General features: G+C 41.2%; 1 protein-coding gene across 2 annotated transcripts in view; it reads left to right on the top strand.

The window, feature by feature from the left end:
• PRDM16 (PR/SET domain 16) overlaps positions 1-20,877 on the top strand; it is a gene marked incomplete at both ends in the record, with an annotated part of 340,471 nt that overhangs the window by 107,075 nt on the left and 212,519 nt on the right. For both annotated transcript variants that reach the window (XM_082328865.1, XM_082328864.1), the window contains one exon: positions 19,969-20,318. In XM_082328865.1, the coding sequence (XP_082184991.1) occupies positions 19,969-20,318 (350 nt within the window). The remainder of the gene's footprint in view (positions 1-19,968; positions 20,319-20,877) is intronic.

Genomic DNA, 20,877 nt, shown 5'->3' with positions numbered 1-20,877 from the left:
ACCACTTGACCTGTTGGAGATCTTTAACATTTTCCAAGTTATCCTATATTTGACTATCTAGGGAACAGAAAAACAGAGGGATTAGAGAAGGAAAACATGGGGAAGCTTTTAAATAAACAAACAAACAAAAGACCTCAATGTTATGCTGGAATGAATGTGAAGTGACCAGGTTCACTTTGCAGACGTGGGCACAGCAGCAATCCTGCAGCTTGTGTGTGGTGTGTGTGTGCGCGCCGTAGGAAAGGCTGTCTTGCGTGCTTCCTTCTGTTTTCTGCAGAGATGCTCTGATGGAGACCTTCTCGGTGAACGCAAGGAGAAGTATTTATACTACTTAAAAATACATTGCTTTTTACAACAAAGTGTAGATAATATCTTGGGAGAAGTAAAGGCTTTGTATACTTTTGGGTTGTGTTTCCTTTAATGAACTTTTTTTCCTGTCTGAATTTAATTTTAATGTAAACGTGTTTGCTGCATCTAGAAAAACAATTTCAAAAGAAGAACCACAAGAAAGCAGAATGTCATTTCGTGATTTTAATCCACTTTATGTGGCTACAATTTTATAGGTAGCAAAGTTTAGAAATGTATTTAAATCGCTGAGAAGTAGCGAAAACTTCCTGCATCAGGGATTATTAATTGCCATGTAATTCAGGATGGAGATGCTCTCTTTCAGACTAAACACTAAGCAAAGTCTTGCTTGGTTTTGACTGTTAAAGATCCCATTAGGACTGTAACTCCTGTTTCCTATGCGAAAAAACAGTAGTGTATTGGATAATGATGTATAGTCCAGGTTTCATGTTTTTCCTCGAGGTGAAGTGTTCTTCCCTTATGCTTTCAACTGTGTGCAGTCCGAATATGACCAGTTTAGAAATGTCTAAAAAAAATACTGGAACAATGTTGGAATTTTCACATTGTATTAGAGACTGTGGGGATTGTATAAATGCACGACAACAGCAAACAACATCTTGCTGCAGCTTCTGCTTTCGAAGTGGGTTTTACTGGTGTACTTGAACGCTGGGTTTGGCATGTATTGCATAGGAAAATCTACCCTATTTGTCAATGAGAGAGACAGAATAAATTAAAACTTGATTAAGCAATCCCAAATCTGGGTTAAGCGTTACTGTGTTTAAAAACAAATTCTTTGTGGTACATAAGAAACAAAGAGCCTGTCTTTTGAAAAGACTTTGAAAACTATAAATTTAAACTTAGTAACTAATGTGAAAGTCCATTGGTACTTACTTACATAAAACAATACTGTATTAAATAAAGTACACGTTGTTTTGGCCTTGTCTCGGACACTGTAGATCCATTCATATTTTTAATGACATATCTGTGAGCTTATACACAGATATCTGGTGCTAGGAAATAGGCCAAGAACCACGTGTATTCAATTGTAAAATGTTTTCCGATGGAGCTGGACAATATTTGTTGAATAAATCTTAATTGCTGTGTGGGAGTTTATCAGTATTATTTAACTTCCAACGAGAAACGGATTTTTTTTAACAAGGCTAAAATGTTGGTTGTTCCATAAAGTTATGCTGAAATATCTTGAACTTGAAGTGATTTGGCAATGTTGAACTGAAATATTTTGGAGCATGTTATTAAAAAAAAAAAAAAAAAAAAAAAAAAATTGAGCTTATACATTTCTTCCAATGAAATAAAATTTCAAAGCTGTATCATTTTTTATGGGATTGCCGTGAGGAGTTTTGAAAGAATAATATTTCTCCAAGCGCTTCCCGTATCGGTTCCTTGTTCTGTAGGTACTGATGCAGAAGGGAGAAGCCCTAGCTGCACAGCAAAATTTCACTGGTTCGGCTACGCCTGACCATTTAAGTCACAGGAGTTAAGCTTTGGATGCCATTTCCAAGCTCTGTTTCGTAGAGGCTGGCTGCCTCGCCTGGTACGAAGGCTCATTGCTTTACTTCGCTTGTGCTGCTGTGACGCGGTATTCCGTATTGCTGCAGTTTGTTGCTTCTGTTGGACTCCGTAGAGGTCCAGGAAGATCCCTGATCAGGGCTCACGGCAGGATTGGGATTACGTCTTATTTCCAGAAGAGGAGGCTGGAAGTGTAATGTTACTTGGGAAAAGGTTTAAGTTTTCCTAAAGCAAATGCCGTTATGGTGAATCTCCTTAAAAGAACCAGTCTAGCAAAAGAATGGTGAAGCTGTCAAGACTCAGGTTTCTTTTCTCTGTTGTCCTGTCTGGTTTTTTTTTTGTTTTGTTTTAATTGTAATTTTAATCGTGCCTTTTACTTGAGGGAGCCCTATTCTCTTTACTTAGGATCATGGGCCTCTGGCAGCCAAAGTCTGCTTATCCAATGTATTTGAGCCCATTAGCTATCTGTACCATTGTTTTGGTTTTTTTTTTCTTTTGTATATTTTTGTTAGTCTGGACTTTTTATTTGAAGAGAACTATATATATTATTTTTTTTTTTTTAAAGCGTCCATACTGTTTTTTAACTTGCATCAAGCTGTTTTGATACAGATCTCCGAGAGAATTGTTTTCAGTGTGGAATTGGAACTTCCACAATAACACATCTAAATTCTTGTATGCTTCATTATGTGTTTTTTCCATTTATGTTATAATCTAATATACTCTTCTGCAATTATCCTTGAGAAGTGTTTTTTAAACTACATGAATGAGATTGAAAGTTGTCAGCTGAGCAGAAGATATGAATTTTCAAATTCATAGTAAATGAATACATGGCTGAGTATACCTCTTCCAGAGATGGCTGAATTTGCTTCAAATAGTAAATAACGTTAGCCAGAGCTGCTCCGTCCTGTCTTGCTCTGAATCGCTGCCGTCTCCTTTGCCGCCGCGGACTGACCAGTCCTGACGTGCGTCTCTTTACCGTGGCCATGTGACTGTTAAAATCCAGGAGTTGAAGAGTTAAGGCACAAATAAAATCTCAAGTTCAGACTGTCAGCTTAGATAGTGCTTAGCAAGGGTCGAGGAAAAAAAGCCAGTTGTGATTTAGAAGAAAAACAGTGAGATTTGACCAATTCCATGGAATACCTTTCTTAGCCCCAGGGCAAGTGGAAGTGGTATATTAACCAAGGAATAGAGCAGAGGAGGAAAAAGGCCAAATCACATTTCTTTGAAACAAAGAGGCTTTTTACCAGGAACAAGCCTTGATAAAAATTACAGTGGCATCGCAAGTCATTTCACCCGCTCTGCCTCAGGCTATATTAAAGCAGTGAGGAAATAGGGGATGCAGCAGCCCTGAAATACAAATACAGTAGTCCCGGGAGCGTTTTTAGTATAAATAATCCTTTTTAGAATAATGTAGTGGCTTTAAATAGGGCCAGGTGGTGGGTGCGACACCCGAGATCGCTTTGGAAAAGAGCGGAGGGAAGTCGGATGGCGTACCTCTGCCTGGAGGTGGGTATGTGCCCTGCAAACACCCCACCTTCCTCACGCTTCCACATCTTCCCATATTCTGACTTAAAACAGAATCTGATGGAATCGGCTTCAAAATCCCGTTAATGGATCTGTCAAGCTAAGCCATAAGAATACTGTGGTGTGATTGTGAATTGAATGGGTCTAAATCTACCGCGGAGTTCCCTGGCATCGGGTGAATTTCTGTTGGAGATCATGAGATTCCTACGAATGTATCCACTGTTGCTTGACATTTATGCACAGCTCCTTGGGCAAGTCCTGAAACCCATCTGCAAAACGCTCAGGAAACCTACCTGTTTAACAGGATTTGTTCACAAAGCGTTAGGGAAGGATTATATGTAGTGTTATGTCCCACCGTCATTTGTTCAACTTGCCGTCATTACTGTCCTACATTTTGTAGGAGAAGTCTAGGAGCGCTTTCTCAGTCAGAAGTGACTTGTAAATAGACTTCAGTGGAAAAAAGCACTAGGATTAAACATACTCTTAGTTCTTTGTCAGGTACTTTTGTTTTTCTTATAAAGGGGAAAGCCTGTCTTTAAAGAGCACTTGAGTGGTCAGGAAAAAAATGCCCCAAACAGTAGTCTCTGCAGAGGTGCTCACAATGCAAACACTTACCGAAACGCGAATTTGAAACGTTTTGAGGAGAAATAAAGGTCTCTGCAGAGAACGGGATTTAAAAAACCAGTTGTGTTTCTTACTGTCATTGCTTGCCCCATTAAAATTCCATTTTTTCAGAGTAGATAAACATTTCTGTAATCCATCAGAACACTGGTAGCTGGAGGAAAGGTGCCTGGCCCAGGAAAGGAGTTCAGTTTTTTTCCCATAATATCAGTAACTTGACTCCTCAGCCTAATGGTGGGAAGTATTTGGTAGACCTCTAAGTCAGTCTGCTGAATTTTCCTTATTTGCACGTTTGAAATCTGACAGGTTAAACCAGAGCTGGAAGTTGACCGAATGGATTTAGTTAGAGGTGCGTCTCAGCCACGAAGGTCAGATACAAATTTAAGGTTCGGTTGCTGTCGTAGCGCTTGATTGTTGCAATGTTTTTCCCTCCATAAAGCTGCATCATCAATTTATGGGCAATTACTGTTAAGAAAAATCAGTTGATAATTCCTACTTTTAACGGTTATGAAAAAAGGACTGAGAATGCGATCACAAAGCTCTGTAGATGCCAAGGACACAGAGAGAACCCAGTTACTTGTGAGACTCCTTGTGGCTTCCAGGCCACCGCTAGGCTTGGTGGGCTCCAGAGGCACGTTAAGGATTTGTGGGAGCACTGAAATAAAACTCAAAGCCAGTCAGGGGCCGGCTGTGAAACCTCACAGCATTCCGTGTGCTTCGGAAGCGAATCTGTAGAAAGCGGGAAGGCCATTTCCAGTTGGTTTTTGAACAGAAGCCTCTGCTCCCAGCCCCTGTCTAATCTGAGGAACTTGTCTCTGTGGTTAACCCTCTCTGGGAGGGAACTCTTCACAGCCTGACCAGACAGCCCTCTCTACAGAGCCCTGCCAGTTCTTAATCACAGGCTCGGGACAGTGACGTGGAATTGTGGCCAAACCACGCTTCCTAATGAAGAAAAGTTGAGGGTTGTGCGTAGAAACTCAGGAGCAGCAGCCAAAGCCAGAGTGCTTTCTAGTAACAGGTAGAGCAAGCCTGTGCCCCCCAAACCCAGGAGGTAGCTGGTCGGAACGTATGCCTCTGGAGCCAGAAGCAGTCAGATCTGCTGCGAACCCCAGGCAAGCGGGTGGCACGTTGGGGGGTGACGCACCAGCCCCGGGTCCTGGCCTGGCATTCAGGCCCTGCCCGTGCGACGTGGGGCAGCCCGGCTCGGAGGCTCTCGGCGTTCGTCAAGGCAGAACCAGCCCAGAGGAATTCGGCAACGGGTGGTGCAGTGCTCTGTCCTCGTCTGTCCCCTGTTCCGGCAATCATAAGGTTTGCTGTTGTCTGCGCACAGAGACAGTGCCTGTTCTTCCAGCGTGCCAGTTAATGCGGTTGTATAAAATCTCCAGAGATAAAAGTTTCAGCTTAATGTTTGACAACCCTTGGCGTGTCCTGTTTGGGGAGGAGGTCGGGCAGCCTCTTCTGTACAAAGAGGAGTTTTTGCACAGATCCTCATTTGACGTCCGGGTCTGGAAAAAACACGATTCTTGGGTCAAACTGAAGTTTGAGGCTGCTGCAGAAATATGTCCTTGAATTTTGTGAATAAAAACTTCGTCGGTCATACGCAGCTCTAGGAGGACTCAGCTCAGTGACCAGGACTCAGCAGTTTTATGTTCTGCTAAGAGGTCTTGAGCTGGAATGGTTTGATTTGGTTTAACCAACGCGGACATCGTGGGGTGGATAATTTGGGAGACTCTTGAGCAATAGGACTGTGCATTCTACTTTTGCTGCTCATAATTAAAAAGTATGTGAGATAATGATAAAGGCTTTCAAAGACTGAATTTTAAAAACTTGACTGGCCTAGTCCATTAGAAAAAATGCAACAGGTTTTAAGATTTTTTTGACTTTAAAATAGAAGGGGTAGATGGTAGAAAATAGCCTGAGTACGAGGCAGGCTTGAAATACAAATCTAGAAATCTGGTAAATTTGTGCATATCTGAATTTAAAAAAAAAAAAAAATCTATATGGTGTTATGAGTGTTGAGGAAAATACAGTTTGCAGAGTACAGCATTACTCAGGATGGTAAAAATAGTATGGAGCAATTTTTCACTGTTTTTGCAGAGCTGTGGTGTTTATTATGCGATACAAAATTGGTGATCTTCCCTGGAATTTTTTTGGCCAGGGGTGGAAAATCCAACTTATATTGTGGCGTTAAAATGTGTGCCTCTGTGCCTCTGAAAATAGAGCTCTGCTTTTGACACCCACCTCACGGCTCAGTCCTCTGTCCTGCATTGATTCACTGATTCCCCTTTATTCTGTATAGTCTGTTGACACTGTCCCTTTCCTTGCTCTGCCCTCCCTCCTCTCCTCCGTGCCTGGGGTATGTTTGTCTGGCTCATGTTAGGAAATATAAATTGTTATCGATTAATATTAATATTTAGCATGTTTGTGAAAATGTCTTTTCCCACTGCTATTAATCTGCTATGTTAATAATGCCAGGACTCCTGTTCTGGACCCTGGGGAACCCACAGTGAGTTGAATGACAATGAGACGGTGACAACAGCCGAAAAGCTTTCACTTGGCAAAGATGTGAATTCCAATTGCAAGGTCTCCTTTTGGAGACTTACAAATGCTTTATTCTTGTTCTATGGTTTGACATCCAGGACTGAGAGAAATATCCAGCATCATTTGTTAGTTTTTGGAGAGCTAGTCTAACTGCCTTTATTTATTTATTCTAAATAGGTAACATTTCTCTTAGTGGAGAATTTATCTTGCAGTCATTTTTAAAGTTCCACTTTACTGCATTTCCAGCAAAGAAATTTCTGCAGAATTGGAGCATTTCTATAGCTTTATAGATTTTTAAAGGGGAGGTATTTTGTAGCAAAAATAAGCAAGCTACTGAAAAGCAATTATGATTTTTCTTTATGAAGTGGAGCATTTTCTTTAGGCTTTCATCTCTTCCTTTGCAGATTTTCTTTCTGCCGCATTATTTCTATAGATTCTTCACAAATGTTTGTTACGACTGTATGTGTAATACACTGTACGTTTCTTGTGATGCTTCATTGAAGCTATTATGTTGTAAATAGTTCAGAGACAGAAATCCCAAAGGCTAATATTTTTTCCAGTGGCTTTAATAATAAGATAGTAGAGCTTTTTTTCCTTAAAAGAACCTAGTTTATCTGCTGCATCCAAATATGCATTGAATTAATTTTTTAACATAGCACGATTTGTAGAAATGTCATCTTGAATTCAACTATAAAACAAAATAATGAACACAGAGAGATCAGGTGAAGCATGGTTATGGACAACAACATTCCCTGAAAAGTTTGATTCTAAAAGGATCTTATGTGGAAATATTTTTGATGCCTGGTTGAGCTAGATAGACTTTTACTGGAAATATAATAGTGGCATTTAGTGGAGAGTAATTTGGACACTTTCCCTGCTGGTTTTACTAGAGGAAAATGCGTATTAAGGAACACACTGAAATACTGTTTCAAGCTTTATTCTTCATTTCTGCCAGAAAAAATCCCTTAATAAAAGAAAATACTTAATTTTTTTACTTTAAAACCAAAAGCACTTTAAATCCTTAATACCTGTCTTCTTACAGCCAAGTTCTGAAGCAGCTATTTTTTTAGAACGTTTATCAAAAAATACATCCAATTAACTCTTCTGCTCTGTGCTCAGTCATTCTGTTCTTACAGCTCACTTCCAATGTAGGGTGTTTTCTGGTCCTTTTTAATAAAAGGACTTGAATCTGCTTTGAGAGGCATAATTACAATCAAGACAAAACAGATCATAAACGTGAAACCTGAAAAATGAATATACAAATTAAACACGGAAAAGGTGTTATGTTTGCAGATGATTAGTTTTTATCATAGTCCTTTTCGTTCTCCTGTCGCCTTCCCCTGCCTCATCCCTCACTGTCTCCGTCTCTGAATAACTCTGCAGTTCTTGGTATTCTCCAGGACTAAATTGTTTTTTAATGTATTCTGCAGCAGTTCTGCATTAGACAGAGGTTCAGGGAAGTTTCATCTATTATGTCCTTAAACACCAATTGCAAAGACAGAGTAATTTGAGTGATAGGCTAGGACACTCAAATACAGCAGCGACTGTGAAAGTTTCCTGTTGTGAGAGCAGCGCACGTAGCTTGCTCTTTTCTGAAATTTTACACAGGAGGTGTGTTAAAACTTGCGTCTCCTTTGGACTTAATTTCAATGACATCTATAAATAAAATTTTCCATGAGTAGTCCTGCAAATGCGAGTGTTTTGGGATGGCGTAATTTGCATGGGTTTGTCAGACCAGGTGCTAATTGCCCCACAATGATGTTACTGAGTTACAGAGAGCTTGGCGATCGGATTTTTGAACAGCTGGGTCTGTCCGGACTCTGTTACCTGACTACTGATTTCCAGGACCCTTTTTACAAAATCAGCATCTTCCTGCTTCTTGAGCATTCCTAAAATACTCTGCTTGGTAGTGTGTAAGTAAAATATAACGACAGTGTTTTAAGGGAAAATGCAGACCAACAAGCTAAGAGAGCTGGAGTTCGGGTGGCTGCTAGAGCTGGCTAGGAAGGGCTTATTATGGTACCAGCTCAGATCTGCCTGTGTATTCCAATGATTTGAGGTTAGCAGAATCTGAATCTGAATTTTATATGCACACCTATTCAGTGGAATTGAGCTGGTTGGTTTGTCAGTTGGAACAAAGCCAGTAACTCGTGACTTAGCCTATCGCAACTGTGCGACTGTCGCGTCTTGAGCAGGGAATATGAAATACTAGATCTTCACCTAGAACCATTTTGATTGTCCCTAGTTCCTTGTAATTGTAGCATTTTGGGTGCTTTCAGATAATAAAGTCAGGGAGCCTGTGGAAACCTATGGATATGTTCTAAAGAAGAACCAAGCTTGCTTAATTGAGAAATATATCTAATGTGCTTTATGTATTCGTATTTATCTATGTATTTATCTAACGTGCTTTATGTATTCGTGTCATCTATTGTTCAAGGCCCAGAATTTGGGGGGGGGGGGGGGGGGGGCGGGGCATCAGAGGTAAGTGAAAGGAAGGAATATATTTCAAGCTGGATATTTCTAGATATGTTCAGCATCTATGGAGGAAAAAAATAAGCAAAATCACAGCAAGTTATAGCAGAAGTGCCCATTAAACTAAAAAATTAAATAGAGGGTTGTACTAGCAGTATAATTTCTCAAAGGTGGAAGCGGACCATGTGGCACTCCTTTGGCACAGTGGCTTGTTGGCAAAACCACTTCCCAGTTGTGACCACTTCCCTCCCCGTACGTTTACTTCCCAAGTTTATTTTTCAACTGTAAAACTTGTGAAGACGACGGGTTTTCATGAATGAATGAAAGAGAAAAAAGACATTTCTAAATGTTCATTTAAAGCAGAATTTACTTTTCCTTCTGCTGCAATTAGAGTTGCATGGAAAACCTTTCAGAGCATCGCTCCGTAGTCTGAGAACCGTGCAGACCGCTGGCCCCCGCGTGCGTACGGGAGGTTGCTCTTGGGCAGTTTCTGCTTTGGTTGCTGAATGTGTTGCTTGCTGACCAGCATCCACTAGCAAATGCTGTAGCTACTTACCAGCACAGCTTAGATGGAGGAGAAAGGTTCTTGCAATGAATGGAAGGAAGAAATTGTGTGACAGGCTCAGGAATCTTAAGTGACTTATTCCTTATTGTGCTTTCTCTACAGCCGTTAAAATTAATTGAATATCGTCTGTGGATGGAGGAAAAGCCATTTTTGTATGGCTGTGAAGCATTTAGTGCTTCAGTCCCATCCTTAATGAAAGAGGAATAATTCTTGTCACCACAGTTTTGGCACTAATTTGCATCCTTTCTGGCAGAAGGAAACCCAAATATTTTAGACTAGCTTCCAGAGATGGTCTTGCACTGAATTTTTGGTCTTTGGCTTACATATGCAATGTCTTGGAAGTGTTACTAGTACCAGCCCTTCCTTTCTTTAGTCCGAAGAGTCCCTGTGTGTTGAGGGGAACGTGCCTTTGGAGGTGAACTGTCTTGCCAGCAACTGGGAGCTGGTTACCTTCACCAGTAGGGTGACTGGGAAACCATTCCTAGATGAACTGAATAATGGAGTCTTATTGAGGATTGTGCTGGACAGCTTGACTTTTTTTATTTTGAGGCTGCTGTTTGCAAAGCACGCTGCAGAAGACCTGCGCTGTAAAGAACGTGAGCCGGTGTGAGACGGCATGCCAGCTCCTGGTGCTGCAAAGTGCTTGAAATTTGTGGAAATCAGGCTTTGTAACCAAGGCCAGACAGATTCAGTCCAAGTAGGGACTACGTTTCTGATTTTCTATTGTATTTCAGCTGTGGCCATCAGGTGGCAATCTGATCACTAAGATCATTCACTGTTCTGAAGTCACTGTTTGGGTGGGTGCTGTTTGGTGCTTTCCAGTGTCCTTTGTGATTTATAGACGTGTCTTCTAAGTTTTGGTCTGCGCCTGGCTGTCAGCTTTCCGCCCTGGTCAGGATGAAGTGAGAGCGGGGAGCGAGGTTCCTGCAGAATTCCGAACGGAGTAAGGCAGGGTATAGGATAGGTACTTGTTATAATTTACCTGAAGTAAATTATAGATGGGCAGCACAATATTCAGAGGTAATGAACCCTGTCAGTTGTTGGCAGTAGTTAAGCATATACTTGCTTAATGTAAGTATTTGCACTCTTGGCTGAATTAGGCTGTGATGTTGATGATTCGTTCCAGCTCTGCTGGTCTACAAATCGGTCATAAAAATGTCTGGTTTTGCTGATGAAACATGCGGAGTGTACAGCAAATAGAGACAGAATCCCGTCACCCCAGAGTTAAAAATGTAAGTGGTCTTGTTTTCTGGAGGTGTGGAATATTCCATGCCTTCTTTCTAACATATCACTATATCTGGAATTTTTTTGTTTGATTATTTTATTTTCTTCCTTGGGGAATGTTTCTAAAGGAAAATCCGTGCAGTGCAGGAACCTCGATACCTTCCGTGGGGTTGTAAAGGTGGTGGCCATGTCCCTCTTCGGGGTGGAACAGGTGTTTGAGGTCACCCACTGCTCTTCCTCTGGAGTCAGAAAAACGGAAAAGAATCCCAGGGAAGTCCTGGCCTGGTGGGTGTTTTTGTGATGATACCTTTTATATTATAATAGCCCAATAGCAAACAGTTCTAGATAATGCTACGGTTTTAATACCTGTATGCATTTCTAAACTTATAGCTAGGAATGAGTTGCAAAATTTGAGTAACTAAGTAAAAAAAACTTTCAACAACCAATTAATCCCTAAAGAAAAAGTCTGTCAGTCTGTCACTGTATTGTTTCAATCTTAGGTACGAAGGCACAATTCTGCATGCATATTTGTATTTTCTACTCTTTTATTCAAATTATTTTCTTGGGCCTGAGATTCCTGGTTAGCTTCTGAGGCAAAGTATGAATTCAGTGGGTGCCGTAATTCTTCTCCTTGTTGTTTAGAAAATGAAAATACCTGGTTTTTTACACATGTGTTGTGTTAATACAGACAATTTGACAAGAGCGTCCTCTGACCTGACAGCATGGTGGACTTCAGCCTGTTGCTGTTTTGTGCACAAGTGAAAATGAGCTGTTTTCTGTGGACATCCCGTTCTGGAGCTGTCTGCCAAATTTGAGCTTGGAAAGTCACCCGGTGTCAGCCAACAGCACAGTGCCACGGAGGCTGACAAACGCGTTACCGGCTCAGTCCCGTGTTCTCTTTGCTCTTGATACTCCCATTGCTCTCGATGGGAGTTCTGAGTACAGAAGGAATGTAGGATCGGGCCCAGTTTTACATTTATTTCAAGGTCAGCGAAATTCAAGGCAGATGGTGCTTACTGATCAGACATTGGTTGCCCGATATGAATTCATTCTTGGCGTATTCTGTAGTGTCCCTAGCGAAGGAGTCGGAGATGTTCTTTGCAGTGTCTGTGAATGTAGAAGATGCTTAGTCATTTCAGAGAAGTAGATATTTCCTTAGCATATATATCATATTAATGAATGTATTAAAAAAATACAAAACCTACAAAAAGCCCCACCCAAAATCTAACGCATTGTTTCTTCTACCACCATTTCCTTTAACATCAGACTTTCTTTTTCTTTCATTACAGCTGCTAAATAGATTATTCATGAGGTCTCTCACCAGTACTAAAGCATCATTCTCATTGTTGCAAGAACCTCATTGGTGTCACACAGATTTTAAGCCTATGCCCATATCTGATTATCTGTGGAAACAACCTTTCAATGGGTCTTTTTATTGAGTAATTTTGCTAGTGAGCTTTGAAGGACTAATTTTAGTTTCATGACAATAACAATAAGGTCAAGTTGTATTTCTGTACTGCTTTTCACATAACCAGACATTCCAGAGCATTGAAATACTTGCCATTAAAAGAGGGACAGATGTAGGACAGCATGGTTGTCATCAGTGAATGGCCACATCCCACATACAGCTCTCAAAGAGCAGCCAGCTAATTTGTGATGAAACTCAGTAGAACTGAAGATTGTTCCTAAATATCAAGATGTTTTCTGCCTTTTTTTTTTTTTTAACCAGTTGTGTTACATCTAGAGTAATGCTGAGAGGAGCACTGAGGTTGATAAATGGTACAATACGCAGTGAAGGCGAGATAGAAGATTCTGCAGTGCGATGATTATAGGCCTGTCAGCAATGCAATAACCAGAAGTTGAGGCGGCTAAATCAATACTGAAGAAGTAGTGCAAGTAGATGGACTTGTCGCAGATGCTTCAGCTCTAATGAAAACTAAACCCCAGCTGCTGAATTTGCCTAAAATCTCTGGAATAAGCATGACATGTGGAGAAGATTTGCTAGCACATAGGTATGTTTTAGTGAAGTTTACCTAGTATCTTTGGAGGCTCTTCCGCAGCAGGGCACGGCACTTCAGAGCTAGACGCAGAAGGCATGCTGCCTGGAGATTTCCCCAGGTGAAGTCCTGGACAAGGCAGGTCCAGCTGATGGGAGCTGTGCTGTGCGAGCGCCCGCTGCCTCCTGCGGATCCTGGGCAGACGCAGGCCAGGTGCCCGTTGCCCCGCACGGCTCTGCTTGGCAGCGCGCACAAGGAGCGACAGGTACAGGGCTGGCTCTGATTTTCTCTGACAACCCTGGCTGCTAATAAATACCATGTAAAAGCCATTGATCTTAAATATTTGATTGTGGCGACAAACCCGACGTGCATACATATGCCTGTTTGGTGATTCTGGTCACACGGATGCCATATGGTATCTCTTGTATCAGAACTACCGTGACCTGAAAATGTTCTGTTTCATTGTCATTTCATGACTGTTGCCAGTCCCTGATAACTGATTTTAGCAACTGAAGAGGTGGAAGGAAAAGACTACCTGTGTCTTATGATTTCTCTTGAAAGAGGAGGTCAGTCAGATGTGGGTTCAACTTCAGAGTAAATTAAAATTTAACCAGAACTGGCCTGATTGTCCTGTAGAAGAAATTAAATTAACGGTGTTCAGTAGCGAGGTGTCTTTATACTTCACTTGTATCATTTGAAAATTTTCACAGGTTGTGCTCCAATAAATCTAGTTTTGCTTTTCAACTCAGTTGGAATTCCTGTTTCTTAAGTGCAAAAGAGGCTAATCATAGAGTAGAAAATAATTTGACTTGCTAATACTAGAAGAGAAAACATTTACAGCAACCACAAGTATTTTCAGGATTATGGAGTATATCATACTTAGGAAAGCCTGTTTCTGGTGACATGTTTGAGTAAGGAGGGTTGCACTTTTTAGCAGAGGAAAACATTTGTAAGCTGTAGCAGGCAGTTCTCTGGATTTCTGAAAAGCTGGAGCAAAAAAATGTTGGCAAAGGAATCAAATCCTCTTCTTTAGTAAAGTCTGCCACCAGGTTTCTTAGGCATGAACTCAGGAAAATCTTTATTAGGCATCAAAAAAAAAAAATAGAGGAGGAGATGTGTGTTCCACACAGAAGGTGTATTCTGAGGTTACAGAAGAGATGTAGTATGTGTACCTTAAGTCGAGCCTTGCTTTTTCGGCTATTCTTCCCTGATGGTTTCTATTTGGCAGCAAGAACTGTCTTCCATGCTGCAGTGAAAACTGTAATTTTTGTTGGGTGCTGTTTCCCCCCCGATTACATCAGAGGTCAGTCATTAATATGCACTGTGGGAGTCCCTCTCGTTTCTGCGTGGTCCACAATGAGGCGGTTGTTGGACTTGTTATCATAGTGGAAACTACTGTGCAATGAAAGCACAGTCATGCTGCCTCATGTTTAATTGAGAGATGGCAAATCTGTTCCCAAAATACTTCAACTACTTGTATTGTATGACAAATGTGTTTTTCTTTTCCCTTCATCTGTTTCCCTCCCCCCCTTTTTTCCTTTTTGGATGAAAAAAAAGCTCCGTTTTCGTTGCATATGAATGTTGTAGCTTAGCAATTGACTCTGCTTGGAAAAGTCCCCAAACATTATTACCCTCAGTCTACAGTTTTCCCTCTTAAGCTTCCTCTCTCTTACGTATTTCAGGCTCCCTGGGATTTGCACACCCCACACCCCCCCCCTTTTTTTTTTCTTTAGCATGTTCAGAACTGGTTGTGTAACTTGCTTCTCGAGCTTATTTCACGTTCATGCTGATGTTTGGCATCATCACAGGTGTGTTCTTGTAGGACCTGGTCAGCAGGGATGCCTTCATGCCTCTAGAGGGTGAGACAGGCCACATCCAGAGAATTGCTCTTGAATACTGTACACTGCGGTATATAACTGTATTCTGTATATATGAGGCCTGGTTCTCAGCTTATTTGCCCTGCCTCTTTCTTTACCTACCATAGCTCTGTTGACTCTTTGGAGTTCATGTAATGAAGTGCTGGGGCCTACTGAAAGATGCGTCTGGATCATCCCCACCTGTCTGATGGGAGTGCTTGGGATTCACTTTGGGTATTTTCTTGATCAGGAGCAGTTGTTCAACCTATGCATAATTTTCTGATTGGTGAAAATTATTTCGTATTAGATTAAAAAATGAGACCATCTCTATACCAGTTTTATTCCTATCAGGTGGAATTTCCAGAGTCAGAACTGGAAAGCTCTGCTGATTTTTTGGGCAATGCTGGTCACCTGCCCAAAGCTAGCCATTTTCCAAGTCGGTATATTCATCCAGCTCGGTTGCTTGCCACTTCTTTTGCATTGTTCCCTCTGTTAAATCTGATTCTGCATTTCAGTGTGCCTCTTTTAGAGGTTCTGCTCCGAGACTTCCCTGTTAGAATAATATTTTGGTGCATAAGTAAGCACTGTTTGCAATTCCTTGAGATGCTTTCCCTTTCAACAGATAGGGTATCTTTTGTTTAGTGTTGAAAAAGTTGGGTATAACAAACATCCCTTTTTGCTCTGTGAACTACAGAATTGGAAGGAAATAATAATCCGCGCTGAGTTTCAATTAATGGCTGAAATTGTATGCTACAAAGCTGATGCACTAGCTAATGGGAATACTTGTATTTTTGTTAATTCAGATTAATTTGTGATTAAAAACTATGGATTTATTGTGGTGTAGCTGCAACTGACTTTCAGTAAATGCAATTTCATGTGGACCATTTTTGCTTTACACAATGAATCTTAATTTTTTTACTGACTGGTATTTTGGAATATTACTTTAACATTTTGCCCAGCTTTTTGTTACAACTACAGTTTTCTTGCCAGCTAACCGCTGTGTATTTAGAAATAACATAAATTCTGCTTTGGTTTGATATGAGGCATATGAATATCAGTTCATCACATTTAATTCAAATAGAGTATTCTGATATGCTAACGAGCACTCCAGTTAATGTGACAAAAACTTTGAAGATACATAGTAATTACTTTTTTATTTCCTAGTAGCTTTCAGAGAAGATTTCTGAAACTTACTTTCTTCTTAATCTCAAACCACTGGAGCGAAAATACTCTTTTTTAGTTAGAGGGACATTTCATTAACGGGCTTTGTGCAGTGGGAAGTTGGAACTAAATATATATGTAGATCATTTTTCAGATATAGGAAATATGAGATGTAAGAGCACAGTTCTGATAACTCTATGTTTAAATGGTTTATGATGCCTGAATAACTGTTCACTTAAGTGCAGTGTATGATGTTAAAGTATTACACTTTGTATAATAAAGATCGTAAAATCTGTAAAAGGCCCTGTTTAGCACTAACAGTCTGAAGAGGTAAATGCATCCCAAAGATCAAGTCTGTTGTCCTTAGTGGAGTTCCTCTGGAAAATGTCTCTCTGGATTTAGCACTCACTTGGATGATCCTGGAATCCTCTAGCTGGTTGTAATATAGATAGTTCAAAAAAGTTGTTGAAAAACCACAGATGGTTCAGTCAGGAGTCTTTAAAGGCTTGAAAACACGCATTTCAGTGAAAGATATTCTATCCTATGTAGCTCATTCAAGAGGTTAAGAGGTGACATCCTCAAAAATTGAAAAGGGAGAGATGTTGAATGCAGAAGGTAAAAAGGAGGCAGACGGCTTGCCAGGGAGAGCGGAGACAAAGGGGCTTCTAATTCCCCCATTAGCGCTCGCGTCGCGCTGCGCGCTCTGTCTGGGGGGGCCGTACCCCCTTCCCTTACCGGCGGTCGCTGCTGGGCAGCGGCGTGGTGCCGCAGTATAAATGCGGAGCAGTGCACCAGGGCTTGTTGGCCACTGCTGGAAAATCTTAAAGTAGGGGGGTTTCAGCCTAAAAGATAAACTATGTACTACCTTTTGATCTTGAAGACAGAAATAATTCAGGGGAGTCCTGTGGTCTAAGTAATGCGGGAGGTCATATGGAGTTAGCACAAATCCTCTTTTCTGTCCTTAAGATCTATCAATGACGTATCTATTTGCAGTTCCGTTGGTTTGTTCCCGGTACACCTCTGCATGGCTGTGTAGGAGCTCTCTAGTGCAGCACACCAGCTTGGCTCGGGAAATCACAGTCGTCAAGGTTTTAGAGTCAGAAAGCTGATGCTGCAGTGGATAAGAGAAAGTAGTGACGTGGGCTTTGGTTTTGTTTTTGAAACGGCAGCTTGCATATTTTTTTCTGTTCACCTCTCAATTGCTTCTTTTGGCTGCCCAAGGAATGTTTCAGAATGATCGCTACAATTAAAAACCTATAACATCAAACCTTAAAAAACCAAAGAATTTCAAGATTTCATAAATGTAAAGAATGTACTATTGTGTAGCATATTTTTGGAGTCTTAGAAAGAACTCAAGTTCTTGACTTTCCAGCAAAGTAGGAGTGATTGGAGACCCTTCTGTCATAACTGAAGCCTGGTTAGCAGTGACTGCAGGCCTGTGTTTGGGTTGCAAACTGGCGATGACTACAAATTACCCTGCCCTGGGTTTGTACACTTGCTGGAAAAAATAATCGCCTCCATTCATAGTTACTATAGGTGTTTGTGAGGTTAGAAGTTCTGGTGAAGGCGCTTTCTTCAGCAGGAACTGTAATGGCAATCTTGCAGACTGAAGTCTCTTTCCTTTCTGTTCTGCCTTTGGAGCGAGCGGGAGGATGCTTCCTCATGGAGGGGATCGGCTAAGTGCCGGGGTTCCTTTTCCACCTCTGTTAGCAGCCTGTTTGTTCTCTCTACGGCCGTCTCGCTCGCCTGTAAGACTCTCTAAGCCGTTCCCCCTTCTGTCTCTGTAAATTCTTTGAAGAAGGAGCTCTCTTCTAAGCAGGGCTGGTTAATCAAACTGAATCGGAGCTTTCAGCACTAGTATCAATAATAATAATAACAACTGCATTTCATAAGAATAAGTGTATTCCAAACACAAGTGCATCAGAATGTGGTTTGATTGTGGGAATTTCACTGTATACAAGTCCAAGGGAAAGTTGGTCAAAAACCAGAGTTTTCTGTCTTTGGGCAATGTTGTAAAAAATAATAACTTTTTAAAAATCATTAATTTTGTAGTCAAAAGACTTAAATTTCAAAATTTTCTATGGTCAGGAAAGCGAATGAGGAAAGGGAACAATTCATTTTGAAATGCTTGGAGTGTTTGGTTCTGAAAATAGAAAAATGAAATGTCTTCTTGGGTTCCGAGATCTGGCATCCGCTCGGCTGCGATCCCCGGCGTTCCCTGGCCCTGCGAGAGAGCGGGCAGAGTCAAGGCGGAGCTCCGGCTCTGTCGTCCCGGCTCCTGACGTGGAAATGCGGCCGAGTCTCTGTCAGAACTCGAGGTCCGGGGCACTTGCAGAATCCCGGCTGTACAGCGGGGCGTAGCCGCAGGCGGCCCTGAGAGTCCCTCCGGCAAGGCTGCCTTGGCAGACTGGCCTCGTTGCTTGATCATGAATGAATTTGGAGGAAATGTGGCAGTTTCTTAGCAGAACTGCATCCAGCAAGCAGAATTCTGCCGTGAAATCGCTGAAATGCGTGTCTGAATGAAGCATTTTGGATTCAGCAGACTATCATTTTCCAGTTAAAAGTATTTTTCTGAAAACTTCTTAATCAAATCCTGTGCTCACAGACTTTTTTCTTATTTGGTTTTCTTTCAGTGCATTCTGGTAAACATGACTCAGATTATTTGTTTTTGGCAAGTGATGGAAGAGGAAGGGATGTTTGAAGAATTTTTTTAGCTTGTAAAAGCCTATATCAAACCAGAAAATGGATGCATGTTGTTACAGGTTTAATAATGGGATTGACTTGTAATTCTCTGAAGTGTAATACTTCGTTGGTGGAAAATTAAGCTTAAAAATCCTTGCAGGATTAAGGGTATTTACTTTGGGGGCCGGGGGGATTGTTTGTTTTCCCCAAACACACACACACTCCCTTCCCGTCCTCCGGACTAATTTGATTCCCAGTCTTTTGAAGGCGCTGAGCTGAACAGTGCTGTGGTTATACTGAAGATGCTAAGCATGAAAGATTTGACATGGTATTTCTAACTGGATGCAGTTATCAATTCTGGCTAGTAATGTTAGCTCCTCCTACTTAAAATTATGCCTTTCTTCTATGTACATCCCTTTCAAATCTTCTTATGTGTGTTTGGTTTTTTTTCCTACTCCCTCATACAACTGAAGAAGTTGAGGCATAGGAAAAACAGCTGCAGTTCTGCCGATGCTTTTGTGGAAAGAGCACACAAATCATTATTTTGAAAAAAGGAAAAAAGAGATAGTGACTTGCCTCTGAAATTCTTACATCCTGGATAGTATGAAATTAAATAAGCATTTTATGCCCCTGTTTTTAAGTGCTTGGGTTTCTTTTTAAAGAATAATGCTATAACGCTACTGGGGTTAATCTGTTTCTGTCTAGTTTGAGATGTTGCGTGGAATAGGAGGAAGTGTACGGCTTTTCCCTAGCCTTCTCTTTGACTGTCGTAGCACTATTGCCAACCAGGTCCCCATCCTGTGGACTCCAGTGAAACAATACCTGTGCTGTGGTTGAGAGCGTAGCTTAAAATGCTCGCTGTTTAAGCCTGTAGGACACATTAGTCTTAAAGTAGTATCACAAGCTAGTGATGCTTTTGTTACACCTGAGAAGGTACATTGCTGAGATGTAGCTGGGAGGTCACATCTGCCACGGCTTCTGTTGTGTGACACATTGAACCCAAGAAACCCAAATACTAGGCAAACATTTGTTCATGCCAAACTGAAGTTGGGTTTTACCTTAATTTCTCTTTTATTTCCTCTACAAAATATACTGAGCCAGTTAAAACAATAAAGGGTTACAGAGAACCTCGAACACCTCTTCTGTGTTTTCTTCCCTCTTTCCCTTACTGATAGACAATCGCGACAGTAGCCCTGATCCAGTGTAACGTGACAGGCCTGCAATTAGCTTCCATCTCATCCTTCAGTAACACTGAATATTGTGCAGCCAGTATGAATATTCTTACCTCAGTTCTACCTGAGTTCTGTAGGTGAGGATTATCTTTTTTTTTCTGCCACTACTTCTATCCTTAAAGCATGCGAACTAGGCTTTATGAAACTTTGTCCCAAGAAGAGATTAACTAATGTTCACGTGAGTATTTCAGTGTGTTTTGTTCTGCTGTTTCCCCTTTTAGGTGACAGCGAGATTGTAAATAATATGTACGAGACCGACCCTGATCTCCTTGCTGGCGAAAGTGCAGAGGAGGAAACAGAGGACAGTATTATGTCCCCCATTCCTGTCGGACCTCCATCACCCTTTCCCACCAGTGAGGACTTCACTCCCAAGGAGGGCTCACCTTATGAAGCTCCCGTCTACATTCCCGATGACATTCCAGTCCCACCAGATTTTGAACTCAGAGAATCTTCGATTCCAGGGGCAGGGCTAGGGATTTGGGCCAAAAAGAAGATTGAAGTTGGGGAAAGATTTGGACCCTATATGACAGTACGAAGGAGCACATTAAAGGAAACAAACTTTGGATGGGAGGTAAGCGTGTTGAATGTGATAATCACATTCATTTGTCTTCTGTGCAAACTGTTCATGAAGCTAGACTGAGTCCTGACTAGCCTGGGGACAGAAGTAGTGACTTTGCTAATGCCATATTTCCCTACGTTATTTTGCGTCCCCCATTACATGCGGTATTTAAAAGGCAGCAGAAGTCCTTTTCAAGATAGCTTCTTGGGCTACAAATACTGCTCTAGCACCATTTTAGAAGGTTGGTTTTAAATGATGTTGGGTCACTTCTTAAAGTGCTTGTCATTTTCAGATTGTGTTCAGAACTTGTCACAATGGAAGAAATATGATTAGTCGCATCATGTTTTGTAGTTGGGTGTGTTACCTTTGACTTCCAGTCCATGTTAGCTGTGCAGGCATTATTAACTGGTCATAGAAAAATAGCATGTACCCATTAACACCCTAGATGTTCTTGAGTTCTCGTTCTGCAGCAAAGATAAAGAAATGTGAAAGTCATTTTCCCCTAAGAGCTAAACAAAAAATGATCTTCAGTAGGAAAAGCACCGCTATCCCAGAACTCGTATCTTTCTCC

The sequence above is a fragment of the Platalea leucorodia genome, assembly GCF_965183815.1.
Source record: "Platalea leucorodia genome assembly, chromosome: 17".
In the NCBI taxonomy this organism is placed as follows: Eukaryota; Metazoa; Chordata; class Aves; order Pelecaniformes; family Threskiornithidae; genus Platalea; species Platalea leucorodia.
The sequence above is the reverse complement of the archived record's forward strand: the minus strand, read 5'-3'. Positions and strand labels throughout refer to the sequence as shown.